Below are 16,691 nucleotides of genomic sequence, written 5' to 3'. Positions count from 1 at the left end.
GAAAGACTGACCTAGGACTAATATGCAGCAGGATTTTGTTTCCAAGCATGTGGCCAAGCATTCTGAAGTTTGCAAATAAGTTAAATCAAGCCGAGTGTCCATTTGGCTGGATAATTAGACCTGGTCAAACGAACAAGGAAGATTTTTAACATGGGAAAGACATTCACGTTATCTTAGAAGATAATGGGAATGCCTCCCCCCCCCCGCTCTTTTCCGTTAATTAGAAGGGATCATATTTTGCTTGTCATCGTCGTGGCGTCTGTGCCACCGGAAAGAGAGTCAAAAAGAGTACCTATTTTACTATGCCTCCCCACGGGACAGAGTTAGACACCAGGGTCGTTTTTTAACGTGGAGAAAAGGTACAAAAATAAAAATTGTCTCAGTCGTGAAGGATTTCTCCTCCACCGAAAGAGAACAAGCAATAGAAGTGCAGCATCTGAAGAACAGATACTACACTTTGATCTTGTCCCGAGTCAAAAAGAGTACCTATTTTACTATGCCTCCCCACGGGACAGAGTTAGACACCAGGGTCGTTTTTTAACGTGGAGAAAAGGTACAAAAATAAAAATTGTCTCAGTCGTGAAGGATTTCTCCTCCACCGAAAGAGAACAAGAAATAGAAGTGCAGCATCTGAAGAACAGATACTACACTTTGATCTTGTCCCGAGTCAAAAAGAGTAGACAATGTTGACTATAGTCTTTTGGCCTTTAAAAATGGGTTAAAAAAAGATTCCTTCTCTCTCTCTCTCTTTCTCTCTCTGTTATAGGTACACCGGAAGTAGTTACACCGGTAAAGTCACAATCTGCGCATGCGTATTACAAACTTTAGCTTTACGCACTTTTTTTTTTTTTTCATAAATAGCCGGCGTTTTTTAATCTATGAAGGTAAGTAATTATTAATTAAACACTCATTTGTGTTAATCTAATTGTACATTATCATTAATTCGATTTTATCTGCCAGAAGAAAAAAAAAAACATACTAAATCTCTTATTTTCTCTCATTTTAATGCGTATAAAAACAAACATTCATAACACGTGTTTTGAAATGGGCGCTTGCTTCTCTTCTTGTGTCTCGTTACATTTTTTTCCCTATTTAATTTAACTTCAATTTTCTACATTTCTGTTCTATACAAATTTCTGGTTAGAATCAAGTTTCGCCCGTCTGTCTTTGTTTACGCTCTTCGTCAGCTAATCTGGTCCGATGCCCTGGAAAAATCACTTCTGATTAATGTTTACCAATTTTAAAATAGGCAAACGAACTTGGTTGTTTTTTGTGTTTTTTTCTTTAGAATTACAGAATATTTTAGAATTGAACTGGCACTAACCTTAGGCCGTTGAACCAGCTACCTCCAAAGGAGGAAGTAGGTCTGTATTACTGTACACATAGATTCAAAAAAGTTGTCAAAAAACAAATATATAACAAATGTTATCAAAAGCAAGAGAAGTTACTTTTCTACCTAATTGGATATGTTTTTAGGGTAAATATCCAGATCCGCTACAACAGAACACCGACCACTCTAATTTTTTTTTTTTTTTTATATAGGTAATTGAGGTCACTGACAACGAATCTGATAGTCAAACTTGAGGCAAATTTATCGTTTGCATGGTATTAACCCCTGAACCCACGAACTACTTTCCACCATTTTGCAGCTTCCGTTTACGATACGTCGATACGCGCATGCGAAAAATCAAATCTTATGAGTAAGCAAAAAGAGACTGTCTCGCTTCGTCATAAAAACAAGGTCTGATAACCCCACAGTAATTCTAACTTGTAAGATCAGCCTTGTAATGCTAACGATTTTACATCAATCGCTTAATATCGTTTAAAAATGATTTTCTTTATAAAACAAACAAAAAAAAACTGCTTGATCAATTTATGTGATTTTGATATGGAATATGACATTTCTGTTCCGTGATTTTTCTGTATTTTTAAAATTATATTGAATTTTGGATAAGAACAAAAAACAGTATTGCTTTATCGTCACGTGATTAAGATATATACATAACTTTTATTCCTCATCTTTCATTGAATATGCTAATCTTTCATTGAATATACTAAGATTTCATTCAAGAAAGATCAAGAGGAGGATCTCCAAAAAGATGGACTGAACAACTATTGGTTGAGACTGACATGCCATTTACTGATCGCTGAAAAACTGACATAGGACTGTAATATGTAGCAGGATTTTGTTTTCAAGTATGTGGCCAAGTTTGGTTGGGTAAGTTTATCCAGTGTAGCAGCAAGTCCTGGGAACAGTTGGAGATGGCTTATATATCATACATTACGACCACGTAATCCCTACAGCCACCTACCTTGAAAATGCTGCTGTGAAACCTGACATAGTTATATGGAATAAGTCAGAGAGAGTGGCAACCTTGATTGAAGTGAGTGTCCCTAATGATGGAAGTCTGAACAGAGCTGAAAGGGAGAAACAAACCAAATATCAAGGTCTCATGTATGATATGAAAAGAAACTGGAATCTTACGGAGATATCAATCATACCAGTTATTATAGGTGCTACAGGGTTTATGAAGAAGAACCTGAAATCCTATCTAACTAATATTCCTGGTGAACCAAGTGCAAGATAAATCCAGACAATTGCACTTAAGGGAACACGACTAGCATACTAAAAAGAACTGAAAGCGAAACCGTAGAATTCAAAGCTGGTGACGTTACCACTGTATCAACATGACATGCATATGAACTGATTGAAAATAAACTAAGATGAATTTATAACGATTTTTTCAACTTTGACCCCTTAAAAACTATTTTAACTGGCTAAAGACCCATAAAAGAACGGTCCATAAAAAATCCAATTATTTGAGACCCCTAGCGCTGCTCTGCAACTTTTAGTTTCAGAAGAGATAGAGTTTGAAAATATGGAGATAGATAGACAGACAGTGCCTTTTTTTTTTATTAGATTTTCTTTATATAAACAAAAACAACTGCTTGATCAATTTATGTGATTTTTGGAATATGATACTTCCATTCCATGACAGGTACATTATAAAGATTTTCCTGTATTTTAAAAAATATTTTTTAAGTTGAATTCTGGTTGGAACCAAAAAAATTATTGCTTTATTTATATTTCTATAAAAGTGAGAATGTGTGTGTGTTTTTGAGAGAGTGTGTGTGAGTTTGTGAAAACACTTCTCTACCTTAACAAATTTTTTATCAACAGACTTGAAATTTAGTATATAGGGTATTCAGACATGTGGAAAACTTTTTAATCAGTTTTCATCCGAAAAAAAAAAAAGGGGCTACTAAGGGGTCAAAATTAAAAATTGATACATGGGAGTCATCGGATTTTGATCTGTTTGCCAACTATTTCACGAATGCGCATGCGTGAATGGTTCACACGACAGATTGCTTATGTTAAGAATAAGTAGGTTTGAAAACACTTTTTAAAGATTGTGTCAAGCTGGCCTAATGATTATCATACTTGACTCACTGTCTTTAGGTTTTGGTTTCAATCTCATCTTGAGTACTTTTTTTATTGCTCTGTAAGCATTGAACTGTTTAGAAAAAAACAATACTTGCATGCACATGTCTCAGTTTCTTTCCGTTTTTTTTTTCTATTTTTTAAAAGAAATTTAATGTTATGTTTAATAGCTACTGTGTTTCTGTTTATAATAAATAAGAATTTTGCATAAATTAAAGTATAATATTGCTGCGTATTTTACAACAAGGCAATGCAGGTAACACTTACAAAATAAAAAGCAAAACTTAAAAATAAAAAAAAGTAACACACATTATGCAAGAATTTAAGGTTATCGTCAAGTCCCACGTGTCTTTGTTTAGTTCCGTTTTCTGCTAACCGTTCTGCTTCACAATGAATGCTTTGAAAAAGGCTCTTCTGATTAATGTTTACCAGTTTTAAAATATTCCGTTATTCTGAAAAAGAACCAACCAAGTTCGTTTGCTTATTTGGAAACTGGTAAATTGATTAATCAGAAGGGACTTTTTCAGGGCATTCATGAGGGAGCAGAATAGTCAGCAGAAAACGGAAATAAACAAAGATACGAAGAACTTGACGATAACCCAATTTAAATATATCAATAAAAAAAAAATAGATAAGTGTTTATTCGTTTTCTGTTTCAGGAACCCAAGTTTCATTTTGAGTAGTCGGTTATTGTATTTTACCGAACAAACATATCTAAAGATCCACATAAAAGTAGACAAGATCTGTTTTCGACTGAAGAATTTTTTAAAAAATGTATACTAATACAACGAATGTAACTGTACCAGGCTACTTGTTGTGATCTGCGACACCTAAACACTGATCGGTAATGACAGATCGAATTCACAAAAAAGACATTTTTAAGTTTGTGTTATCAATGGAAAACAATTTCTAATTCTTCATTATAAAAGCAAAATTTGAAAATTGAAATATTGAATTTCAAGTCAAGCCAATGATATCTACTTAATTGTCGTGTTACAATAATGGCCTTTTGGTCAAGATCAAAGTGTAGTATCTGTTCTTCAGATGCTGCACTTCCATTTCTTGTTCTCTTTCGGTGGAGGAGAAATCCTTCACGACTGAGACAATTTTTATTTTTGTACCTTTTCTCCACGTTAAAAAACGACCCTGGTGTCTAACTCTGTCCCGTGGGGAGGCATAGTAAATAGGTACAATAATGAACATATAAAAAAAAAATGACAAAAACAATAAGGTAGGAAATTCATTATTAATGAAATAATTTTTGCAGAATAATTAGCAAAAATTTGAGTTTTGCAAAAAAAGAAAATGAACCGGAGAGTTTGAATTGTAAAAAAAAAAAAAAAATTGTAACCAGAATCGATTTTTTTTTTTTTTTATAAGGCTTAGAAGTCTGAGTGGCATTATGAAAACTAAATTTTTTTGAGTGGCATTATGAAAACTATTTTTTTTTTCATAAGTTTTGCAAAAAAAAAAAAAATGAACCGGAGAGTTTGAATTGTAAAAAAAAAAAAGAAAAAAAATTGTCTGAGTGGCATTATGAAAACTAAATTTTTTTTGAGTGACATTATGAAAACTAAATTTGTTTTGAGTGGCATTATGAAAACTAATTTTTTTTTTGAGTGTCATTATGAAAACTAAATTTTTTTTTTTCATAAGACTTAGAAGTCTGAGTGGCATTATGAAAAGTAAATTAAAAAAAAAAAAAAGAGGGGTGGGGGAGTACTAAGTGTAACTGGACGGTTAAGTCAAATTGTATATCCAGGACCATTAAATCTTGCTTCCTTCCTTTTTTAAAATGTTATGACTGTAAAGAGTCACATTTTGTTTTCATAATAAATCTGAATAACAAAATTGAATTTGTTTCAGGATGAGTGCCAGCGGGAAAAAGGGTTCTGCTCCGACTGTGGATCAGATCCAAGAAGATGTCATTACTGAGGTATTGTAATTTTTTTTTTTTTTTATCTGCTATAAAACTTCTTTTTAGATAGAAATTCAATTCTAATAATTCATTGTTCAATTTAATAAAAATAAGGTTTGCAGTGCTCAATATCAAATATTAATAACAAGAAGGATACCCGTCCCAGGACGGGTAAAATTAATTTGCCAGACAGTATTTCACCACTTTTATGCTTCATTACAAAGATTAAAATCAAAAATATAATGCTATTAAACCTTATGTCTAGAATCCTTATTCCAATTTTGAACAGTTTCATACATGATTTTGATTATAGAAAAATCCCTAAAATTCATACTTAAGGAGTCTTAAGAAGAAATTGAAATTCAGGGAATCTTGCTTAATTAATAACTATGATTAAAATTTGATGCAGATTTGTAATATTTCAATTTTTAAATAGGATGTTATACCCATATTATGCTCCTCCCCCCTAAAAACACTCCAGAAAAGTTTAAATTTGGGGAATATTTACTAATGTCTAATGTGTTAAAATTTTATAAAAATCAGATGCTGTTGTTCACATTGATAGATAACACCTATAATATAGGCTATATCTATCTATCTATCTCTCTCTCTCTCTATCTATATATATATATATATATATATATATATATATATATATATATATATATATATACAAGCAAACAGTTAATAAAACATGTTAAAAACGCTTTGAAAAAAGTTAAAAACATATTTAATCTGAAAAGGAAAGACTTGATAAGTGGATTGTCCTTAATCTGCAGAGTTTCGAAGAAATACTTTCCTTCTCATCAGAGGGTAGGAATTAGCAAAATGTGGGATCGGATTTTGCATACAAAAGTATTTGATGAAACTACAAGTAAGTCAAAGATCTTACTTGATAACAAAAAAGTCAAGCAGAGGGAATATGGTGAAGAAAAAGGTAATTACACGTGAATGGATAGTCTGGTGAAAGGTAAAAAATCCAATGACGGTAAAATCCAAAAATATAACTTCAAGAAAGTTAATTGAATTTCCATTTGCAAAAGTAAAATCCAAGGAAATCCCGTAATTGGAAGATGGTCCAAAATAATCCAACGACTGAAATCCATGGAATAATTCACAAATATGTACAAGGGAAAAGGGGAGAATTCCAATAATATTAATAAAAGAAAAATAAGATATGCTTATCACACGACTGCCGAGACATAAAAAATTATTTATATATATATATATATATATATATATATATAATGTTGTATTTATTTGCTTCCCCACCAAAGCAAATTAGGCACAAGGCCATTTTTAATGTGGGGTAAAAAACCAGCTCCCCTAAAAGTAGGCAAAAAGGGGGCACTCTGGTTACCAAAAATAATAATTGTCCCAGTATGGAGGGTTCCCCTCCATTGACTGGTACAAATTATCTTAAGTGCAGCATCTGCAGAACAGATATTACACTTTGATCCCGGCCCGAATTCCAAGAACGGGGGTAATAAATTAAGTCCTGTTAACACTATTTACTACAATGTAAAAAAAAAAAAAAATTCATTTTTATTTTTACAGTTGGCAAATCAGTTTTGGTCTCCTTACACATCAGAAACAAAATTATTTAAACCAAAGGTAAGTTTATATAAAAAGTTATTTATTTTTCCACCTTTATTTTTGCTTTTGTTGACCATTCGTGAAAATGATCTAAGAAGTTTTAATCTAATAAATTAAATATTCCACAGTAGCCATTTCGAACTAAATAAATAATAGCCGTAACAGAAAAAGGCCGAATAGTTGACTTCTGCATTTTTGGACTTTGATTTGTCAACGATGGTTCATTGAAAATATTTTATGTTGGTAATTGTGATGATCACCACAAAAGATGAAAAAAAATAAAGGTGCATGTAAAGGAGAGGACTTATATCAAATCAAATGTTTTCCATTTCAATTTATGGGGAAAAAAAAGAAAAGAAAACCAAAAAAAAAAAATGTTTGAACCCGTTCACAATTTGAAAGTCACAAAAAAAAAATGTTTGAACCAGTTCACAAAATGAAAGTCACAAAAAAAAATGTCTGAACCAGTTCACAATTTGAAAGTCACAAAAAAAAAATGTCTGAACCAGTTCACAATTTGAAAGTCACAAAAAAAAATGTCTGAACCAGTTCACAATTTGAAAGTCACAAAAAAAAAATGTTTGAACCAGTTCACAATTTGAAAGTCACAAAAAAAAAAATGTTTGAACCAGTTCACAATTTGAAAGTCACAAAAAAAAATGTCTGAACCAGTTCACAATTTGAAAGTCACAAAAAAAAATGTCTGAACCAGTTCACAATTTGAAAGTCACAAAAAAAAAATGTCTGAACCAGTTCACAATTTGAAAGTCACAAAAAAAAATGTCTGAACCAGTTCACAATTTGAAAGTCACAAAAAAAACAGTTAACTTTGGCTGCTCCGGATTCAGTTTCGCTTTTTTATACGGAAAAGCCAAACAAACACGCGGAGAGCAGGAAATACCGCAAAAATAGCGTGTAAAAGTCGCTCAAATAAAAGATCGATAACCAATTTTGTAAATCAGAGATATTATAATCTAGGGATTATATAAAAAGTTGTAAGAATTAATATTAGTTTAAATGTAATGTAAACCAATATCTTGCTCATCTCCCCTTAACATGGTCCAAAATAGTAACCCCTTACATCCAAGTGGTGATATGCCTTGTGAGGGATAAATGTGAGTTAAAAAAAAAATGCAAAAATCAGCACAAATTTAACGATATTCAACGATCAATTTGGCATAAAGCACTCATTCAAAGTCAACGAGCCATAACTTTTTCCCATTAAAAATGAGTAAAATGTTTAATATTGTTATAACTTACTTGCAATGGCTATCATCCTGGTTGAATTGAGATGGTTTCCGCCTGAGCACGAACTGTATCTCTAATCATTGCAGTCCAGTTTCGACGATCTTGGACCAGGTCACAGGAAATTCTGATTCCAGCACCAAAGACCAACTTCTTGTCGACTCGATAATACCATGCTTAATTGTTGTACCTATTTACAATGCCTCCCCACGGGACAGTTAGACACTAGGGTCGTTTTTTAATGTGGAGAAAAGGTACAAAAATAAAAAATTGTCTCAGTCGTGAAGGACTGTTCCTCCACTGAAAGAGAACAAGAAATGGAAGTGCAGCATCTGAAGAACAGATACTACACTTTGATCTTAATTATTGTAGCTCAGGTCTCCAACTCCCCATCAACACGTTTGTGCAAGCCAGGCATGGGTGGGGGGGATGTGGAGAGGGTCTTGCAAATGAGCTCTCCTTCTGGTCGATGAGCCATATGTCCAAACATCCAGAGACGTTGAAGAAGGACGGACGCTTTGATACAGTATGTTATATAGGAGTCAGTCTGTTCAACTTGCTACAAACAAACAAAACCACTCTTAAGATTCACCATCCAAACTACCATAGGAGGCATTTGATTAGTAAACAATATTCAGATATGATGGTTTCGCCTTTGCTGTCAATTTAGTTACACCTCCTAGGGTTTTGTAACCATTATAGTCGTGTTTGCAGATAATGATTGCAAGGTTTTTTTTTATTTTTTTGCTTTTTAATCAAATCACCAGGTATGTTTTTATGTTAATTAATGGTGTTTTGTTTCTTCAATCTAGGAGTATGTCTGCGTTAAGTGGGTTTCATTCTCTCAGTTGCATCCAATTTACTTACTTGTAGCGACTATCGTCCTGGTCTGATTGAGCTGGCTTCCTCTTAAACTGCAAATTAAACCATCGCAGTCCAGTTTTGACGATCCTATGTCAGGTTGCAGGAAATATATAACCACTCCCGGTTCCAGCGACTACTTGTTGTCCTTAATTGTTGTGGCCCAGGTTTTCAACTGTTTATTGACACGTTTGTGCCAGCCAGGTAGGGGGAAGAGAGGACCTTACGGATGAGGTCTCCCTCTGGTCAACGAGCCGTATGTCCAAACCATTGGACACGTCAGATGTCATTGAAGACGGACAGATGGTGGTGATGTGGTGGGGGGATTTAGTCTTCACTTGAGTATTGTTATAAGATGACATTTTTATTAAACAATCATTATGAAATGAATATTAAAATTTGAAATTTAAGAAAGCCAGAACAACATAAGCTTTTTTTTTTTCTTTAAAAGAAATGTTTATTTACCTTTCACTTCAGTTTAGGCTTTTTCAAGTCATTTCCTTTCGTTATCCCCCCTTTTAGAGTTATAAAAATTTCTCTAGGTAGTAGTTTGTTGAGATGTTCTTTGGTCTGGTGGTGTTCATACGGAATTTTCCATACGGTTATCTGGTGCCATAAAACAAACCAAACCAAACAGTTATATGGAGCAGAAGAACATAAAATTCCATTAAACGTTAAGATCAGGATTAAAGATGCATAAGGAAGTCAATACTCCCAATCATTTTTCAAGGCATTCATAATTTGACACTTTATCTTCAAGAGTGTAGCCACATATAGAATGAAGGCATCGTTTATCGAATTTATCTGCAACTGCAGAGTGTCTAAATTTCATATCCAGACAAAAGCGTTTATAAACCTGAATCTTTGTGTGTAATCTGATATCTCTATCTTTCACATGATGGTGTAGTTTGCCAAAAGCATTAGATGCTTAGGTTATCCGGTTACGTATTCTATCATTTAGTGGTGAGGTCGAAAGAAAGATAAGACAAGTAAGAGAAGATGCCAAGAAACATATAAATTAATATTTAATAGAAAAGAACACAAAAAAACACCTGTTAAGAATTGGTCTACATCAACTCCGAAGCAGATTTGTGTAGGTTGTAAGACAAATTGGAATATATATATATAAGACAGCAAAAATGTGTTTAAATCTATTCCATATTATATATATATATATATATATATATATATATGTGTGTGAGAATGTGCGTGAGAACAATTCTCAACCTATATACTCAACGAATTTTTGACCTACAGACTTGAAATTTGGTGTATACGGTATTCAGACATGTGGAAAACTTTTTAATCGGCTTTCATCTGAAAAAAAAAATGTGCTAAGGGGATCAAAATTTATCTGTTTCATGACTGCGCATGCACGAATCGTTCACATTACGGATTACTTATGTTAAGAATAAGTAGGGTTGAAAATACTTTTTAAAGATCGTGGCAAGCTGGTCTAATGGTTATCATACTTGACTCGCTGTCTTTAGGTTTTATGTTTCGATCTCAGCTCGAGTATTTTTTTACTTACAAGAAGTGAACTGTTTAGAAAAAACATAATAATCATATTCACATGTCTCGGTTTCTTTCTGTTTTTTTTCTTTTTACTTCATTTTTTAAAGGAATTTAACATTACATTTAATAGGTACATCTGCTAGTATATATATATAAAGTTGATTTTTTATTTTTTTTGTGGCTCTGACATTGATATTAAAAGCCTAATTTATCTATTTAAAATTATTAAAACAAATTTCTTAATATACTCCGTCATGTATATGTGAGCTACTAAACAAAAGTTAACTAACAGTGACATGTAGTTGATAAGCTGATAAAATCTTTCTCTTATTTATGAACTGTGAAAGGAAGTTGTGCATAGTTGTTCCTATTTACTTGCCTCCTCACAGATGCACAGTATGACATGTGATTGTTTTGAAATAGCAGCAGCAGCCTCATAACACACATGCAAATGACTGAGCCATCACAGCAAAGGAAGAGAAAGAAAAGAAAAAAAGGATACGCATGGATGGCAAGCAACAGCAAACACATGTGGACAGCATAGGACCAGAAAAAAGCGTGTGCAGGTGATAGACGGGTGGCCCTGTGACTGGCATGAGAGACTTTTAAGCCTATGTTTGGCACGGCAGAGTTTTTGTTAAGCACATGTCAGTGCGAAAGGACCTGTAAAAAAAAACAAGATCCAATGCGCTGTTTGGAAAGTACCAGTAATAAATGCCTTTTGTTAAAACAGGAAAATTTCTTCCCTTTGTTTGTTACCTTGCGACAGTCTTAGATACGTGTTAGGTTCAAGTATTAAGATGTAAGAGCGCCGGCGAAGAAGATTAACGACTACGTTACAGTTTTTTAATGTGTGGAAAATTCAGCTCCCCAAGAGGGGCACTCTGGATTGAAACAAAAATAAAACTTGCCTTTGTCTTGAAGAACTTCTTCACTGACCAAGAACAGAATAGACTAAGTGTAACAGAACAGATACTACACTTTGTCCATAGCCAAAAGGCAAAGGAGATTGTGTACTATTGTAATTAACTTTTACAATAGTTTTTGTTATTAAAAAAGAAGACGGCAACAACAAAAAGAAAGAGAGCGACATTTGTGGTGCCTACTACTGCTATGTGTGAGCTACACATCTCCAGCAGAAAAAAAAACTATTTTATTTCCTGAAAATAATAATAGTTTAAAGGTAATATTAAAAAATTTATATTTTGGCAGTATCCCTAGTAAGATACTGGACTTTACATATTTTGAATTGAAAGCCATGTTTAATTTCAGAAGAATGTCTAATGGGTAGCTGATCTGTACAAGTCTTGGAGATGAAAAAGAGTTTTTGATTTTGGACAAATCTTGAGCTTTAAAAGTTTGTGGATGAAGAGCAAAGATCTTTTTTGTGTGGACACAAAAAATTATGTGCAGGAATTCTAAAAAGACTCAATACTTTTATGGAGCGATTCTGGTTTCTGGTTGGTTAATAGCAAAATGTGGCTTAATTTTATTAGTCAGTTTCTATTGCCAGTGTTTATAAGTAGAACCTTCCAATTTTTTTTAAATCATACTCTCATTATAGAAAAAATATTGCAACATCATAAATTGGACAAATGAACTTGGGTACCTCGATTAAAGAACTATGAAGTTTATGAGCATGCACCTGAAAGATGATACTGACCAACAATGTAATAATACAGGGTGACCCAAAAAACGGGCCCCAACTCTAATTAGGCCCCGTTTCTGTTTTGTCCGAATGAAATGAAACTTTGGTCATAACTAGTTTATTATATTCAAAACATCACATCAAAACACTAGGGTCTTTGGCCTTTTTTTTTCTCCGTTCTACAGCATATGTTCTAGATGGCCTCCATTTAGCTTTTGTTTTTTGGGGGGTCACCCTGTAGAAAGAAGTTGAGCAGACTAGTAAATATTGAGGACTGTGCAGACAAAAGGACCATAGATAGTCCACCGTAATGCTACTGTATTCTACAGGGTGAACGTGGTAAATTATATTTTTAATTTAATGTTTATGGTATTTTTTTTTCTTATTTATCCATTCACTAGCCTGGGTGCTGACGTTGCTCAGGTGTGTGGGGGTGTGTGTTGAGCAAAAAAAACCGGGGTAGTAAGGAGGCAGGCTTGAACCTGTGAATGCGGAGAGAGGTGTTAAAAAAAAATGGTGGTGGCGTAGGGAGGGAATCAAAATAACAATCGGCAGCCAGGGTGAAGAGAAGTGGTTTAAAAGTAAAAAAAAGTTGTAGTAGGCAGGTAGGCTCGAACCCGTGCCGCGAAGGCAGAAAAGAAAGTGGAAGAAAATCTGATGTCTTAGCTGATGTCTCCATGACACGATCGGAAGTCAAAATCGTTGAAATTAACCGAAGTTAATCTAACGGGGATGATGACTTGCTAAAATGTTGTTGAAAAAAAAAATCGACCCCCTCTTTGTACAAAACGGTTGAGTTTAGGGTGAAGGAATTAATGTTTTTGGCCAATTTTTCGATATTTGTCGTCCGAGATGTCGAGCTTCAAAATGATACCGATCTTGTCAGGATCCGTCACCTCTGTCAAAAGTTTTTGCGAGACATACAGACATACATACATACATTTAAACAGACAAGTGAGATGGCATTTTTGCCTGTGCTATTTTTTACCAGATCATTTTCTTTTTTTTTTTTTTTTTTTTTTCAATATATTTTTACATAAATTTGATATGATCTTTTAGATTTAGTTTTACTGGTGTTAAGTTTAGTTAAACATTGGTAAATATTTATCTTCAGTACTAACCAGGGAAAATTATGTTTTCACAAAAAAAAACAACTTTTTTAATCATTTTTTATATCAGAAATTAGGTTCAAATTTTTCTGATTCCAATACCCCAGGAAGTTCTGATTTTTTTAATTCTCTATTCAGATTAATTATCCCAACACTGTTCATTAGTTAAAAAAAAAAAAAAATGAGGGTGCTTATTTAGAATTACACTTGTTTAAAAAAATAAAAAATAATCTTTATAATGTACATACTCATCACAGATCAGAGGTGTCATATTCTAAAAATCAGGTAAATTGATCAAGTATTTTTTTTTTTTAATTAAAAAAAATCAAATTTTATGATTTTTGACGATTAAAAAGTTTTAATTATTTTGAATGCAAACAAAATCTCTGTAGTCGAATTGAATTGTTGCTCTTGTATTTTGGCAAATCGAAAACAATATGGCCACTCACAGCCTTCTCTTTGCTTTCTCATAAAATTTGATTTTCTAAATTAAAAATAAACCTATTTGATCAATGTATGTGATTTTTGGAAGATGACATCTTTGTTATGTGACGAGTACATATATCATAAATACTTTTCTGTATTTTTTTAATGAGTGTAATCTATATATATAAAAGCGAAAATGTATGTGTGTATGTTTGTGTGTCTGCTAAAAACTTTCGACAGACAGAACAAAAATTCACAAACTCGGTATCATATTGAAGTTCTATCCTTCGCTCGAAAAATATCGAAAAATTGGCCAAAAACGTTCATTTTTTTCACCCCGAAATCAACAATTTTTGACGGGAGGGTGTCAATAAAAACAGTCCTCTCGTGACGACGACCGGTTCTATGCATACGTCATGACCTAATTTACTTTAAATAGTTGAAAAACTGACTAAATTTCATGTACGTCGCGTTAGGTCAGTTGGTTAGCGCGTTTTGGGTTCAAATTGTGGTGTGAGATGTCTTTTTTTTTTTTTCGATTTTTTAAATTTAAATATTGAACCAGTGTTATTTAAGCCATTTTTCACGTAACGTTCGTTTTTCTGTTTTTTTTTTTTTGCTTTATTTTACTTCGCTTATCCACCCCCGACCACACACCCAAAAACACCCGGGTACCCACCGATTTTAAAAATTTTAATATCGAAACAGGCTTATTTAAGCCATTTCTTTTTTGTTTTTTCGATTTTTACATTTAACATCGTTCGTTTGCCTTACATTAGTTTTTTTTTGTTTTTTTTTTCGATGTTTTGATCATCCCCCCCCCATAAGTTTTAACGTTGTTTTCTTTTTTTACTTGGCTTATAACAAACCTGGTCATTGACCTCATTTGCTGAATAGCCGTGCGCGCACCTGTCAATTTGGTTCTTCGCTGATTTTATTTTCAAACTTCGCCTCAGTTTCTTTTTTATTTAACACCACACACACCTCCAAACACCCGGGCAACGCCAGGTACCCCCGCTAGTTCTAAATAAACACCAAAATGAGCAAATTTAAATGAATGGATTTATTAAGACAAATTCGATAAACAAAAAAAAAAAATAATTTTTTAAATAAAAAAAAAATGGCTACCGAAAAATGAATTAATCAATCTTATTTTTTCAGACGAGTGGTTTAGAAAATGTTGAAGTGGTATTTTTTATATTTTGTTTTGATTTTTTTTTTTTTTCCTTTGAAAATAAATAATTCTATTCTCATGATTTAAATGTTTTTTTTTTTCTTTTTGAAATGAATGCGATGAAAAAAAATTGGCTACCAAAAATGAATTAATCATTTTTATTCTTTCAAGTGGTAATTTTTGTTTTATTATTTTATTTTTTATTTTTTTCCTTTGAAAATAAATAATTCTATTCTCATGATTTAAATGTTTTTTTTTCTTTTTGAAATGAATGCGATGAAAAAAAATGGCTACCAAAAATGAATTAATCATTTTTATTCTTTCAGGTGAGTAATGTTGAAAATGTTGTTCAAGTGGTAATTTTATTTTTATTTATTTTTTTTTTTTTTCCTTTGAAAATAAATGAATAATGCCATTCTGATGATTTTGTTTTAAATTTCTTTTCTTGTAGGTAATCGAAGACATTTATTCCAAAGAAATCCTTGCTACCAAGTAAGTTGAATACGTTCATTTCTTCTGGTTGTCATTTCAAAGAAATGATTTCTAATTGTTGAGTTGTTGAAGGATTTTGGAAAGAAAATATTGTACTCCAAAAATCATCTAAATTTATTAAGTAGTTTTATTCTTATAAAGAAAATAATTTTTATGTGAATTTGAATTTTTTTCAATGTCTCCTCTTCAACCCATGTTAAGAATGATTTTTAAAATCTTGCAAGTTTGAATTATTTGGAGTTATTTCCCTTTTGCCTTCAGACTGTTTTCAAGATGGTGTTATGATGCAGTCACTTTTTGGATTATCATCCAAATATTCATAAAATTTTATTTTCTTATTTACAAATAAAACTATTTGATCTATTTATATGACTTTTGGAATATGATATTTTCTTTCCATCACAGATATGTACATCTTTTTTTTTACATAGCAGTCACCACTCATCAAGGCCCGAAGGCAACTCAAGGATGAGGGTTAATGGGTGTACATTAGTCAATTGGATTATAACGTAGTAATTGTAAGTAGTGGAAATTTTGTAAATTGGATTACTTAAGGGGACGACTCATCAGAACTTGTTTACATTGGACTTGAAGACAATCAACTTGTAGTCAGCTTTCCGGCTGAGTACAATATGGTTGTCTTCAAGTCTAACGTAAATAAGTTCTTGATGAGCCGTTCCATATAAGTTAACAAATTTACCGAATTTTCATTACTAATGATTACTATATTTTACAATTTCTACTGTACACTCTTTAACCCTTATCCTTGAGTGGCCTCTTGGTCTTGATAATGTGGTGATGCCTGTGTAAAAAAAAAAAAAAAAAAAGAAAAAAAAAAAATTCCACAGGCGTGCAGTTCTAAGAAAAACCTTTGTTCATGGAATCTACGTTTAGGTTTAGGCACAGATAAAGAGTTGGGGAAATTATTGATAGTGGTTTTGGCTAGACTAGTATTTTTTATGAAAGTTTGGCGAGGGGGGGGGGAAATAGATTAGAGCTCTGACGAGCACTTGCCATGAAAATAACGATTAAACAGTGACAGGCTCGCAGCATCTCTTCTGTGGGAAAGAGGTTGCATGGAAGAGAAAAGGGCATCCCCCACTAAGCTACAAAGTCTATTTTGAACTCTGTCAAGGCAGGATAAGCTGCTTCTAGCAACTCCTCCCTAGATGTGGCAACAGTACTCCATCCTTGCACATACCTGGCTTTTATATAGGTAGAGAATTGCATCAGGAATGAGATATCTACTGGAGCGGTAGAAGGAT

The 16,691-nt window shown here is 32.8% G+C and overlaps 1 protein-coding gene across 1 annotated transcript in view; it reads left to right on the top strand.

Annotated features, from left to right (window-relative positions):
- Nucleotides 1-767: 767 nt before the first annotated feature.
- Nucleotides 768-16,691, top strand: part of LOC145296231 (RNA helicase aquarius-like) — a 52,111-nt gene continuing 36,187 nt past the window's right edge. The window contains exons 1-4 of the mRNA XM_080142445.1: nt 768-884; nt 5,309-5,378; nt 6,918-6,974; nt 15,386-15,426. Coding sequence (XP_079998571.1) covers nt 5,310-5,378; nt 6,918-6,974; nt 15,386-15,426 — 167 coding nt within the window. The 5' untranslated portion in view covers nt 768-884; nt 5,309. The remainder of the gene's footprint in view (nt 885-5,308; nt 5,379-6,917; nt 6,975-15,385; nt 15,427-16,691) is intronic.

Source organism: Euprymna scolopes, chromosome 16 (genome assembly GCF_053919585.1).
Source record: "Euprymna scolopes isolate OS-2025 chromosome 16, ASM5391958v1, whole genome shotgun sequence".
In the NCBI taxonomy this organism is placed as follows: domain Eukaryota; kingdom Metazoa; phylum Mollusca; class Cephalopoda; order Sepiida; family Sepiolidae; genus Euprymna; species Euprymna scolopes.
The sequence above is the reverse complement of the archived record's forward strand: the minus strand, read 5'-3'. Positions and strand labels throughout refer to the sequence as shown.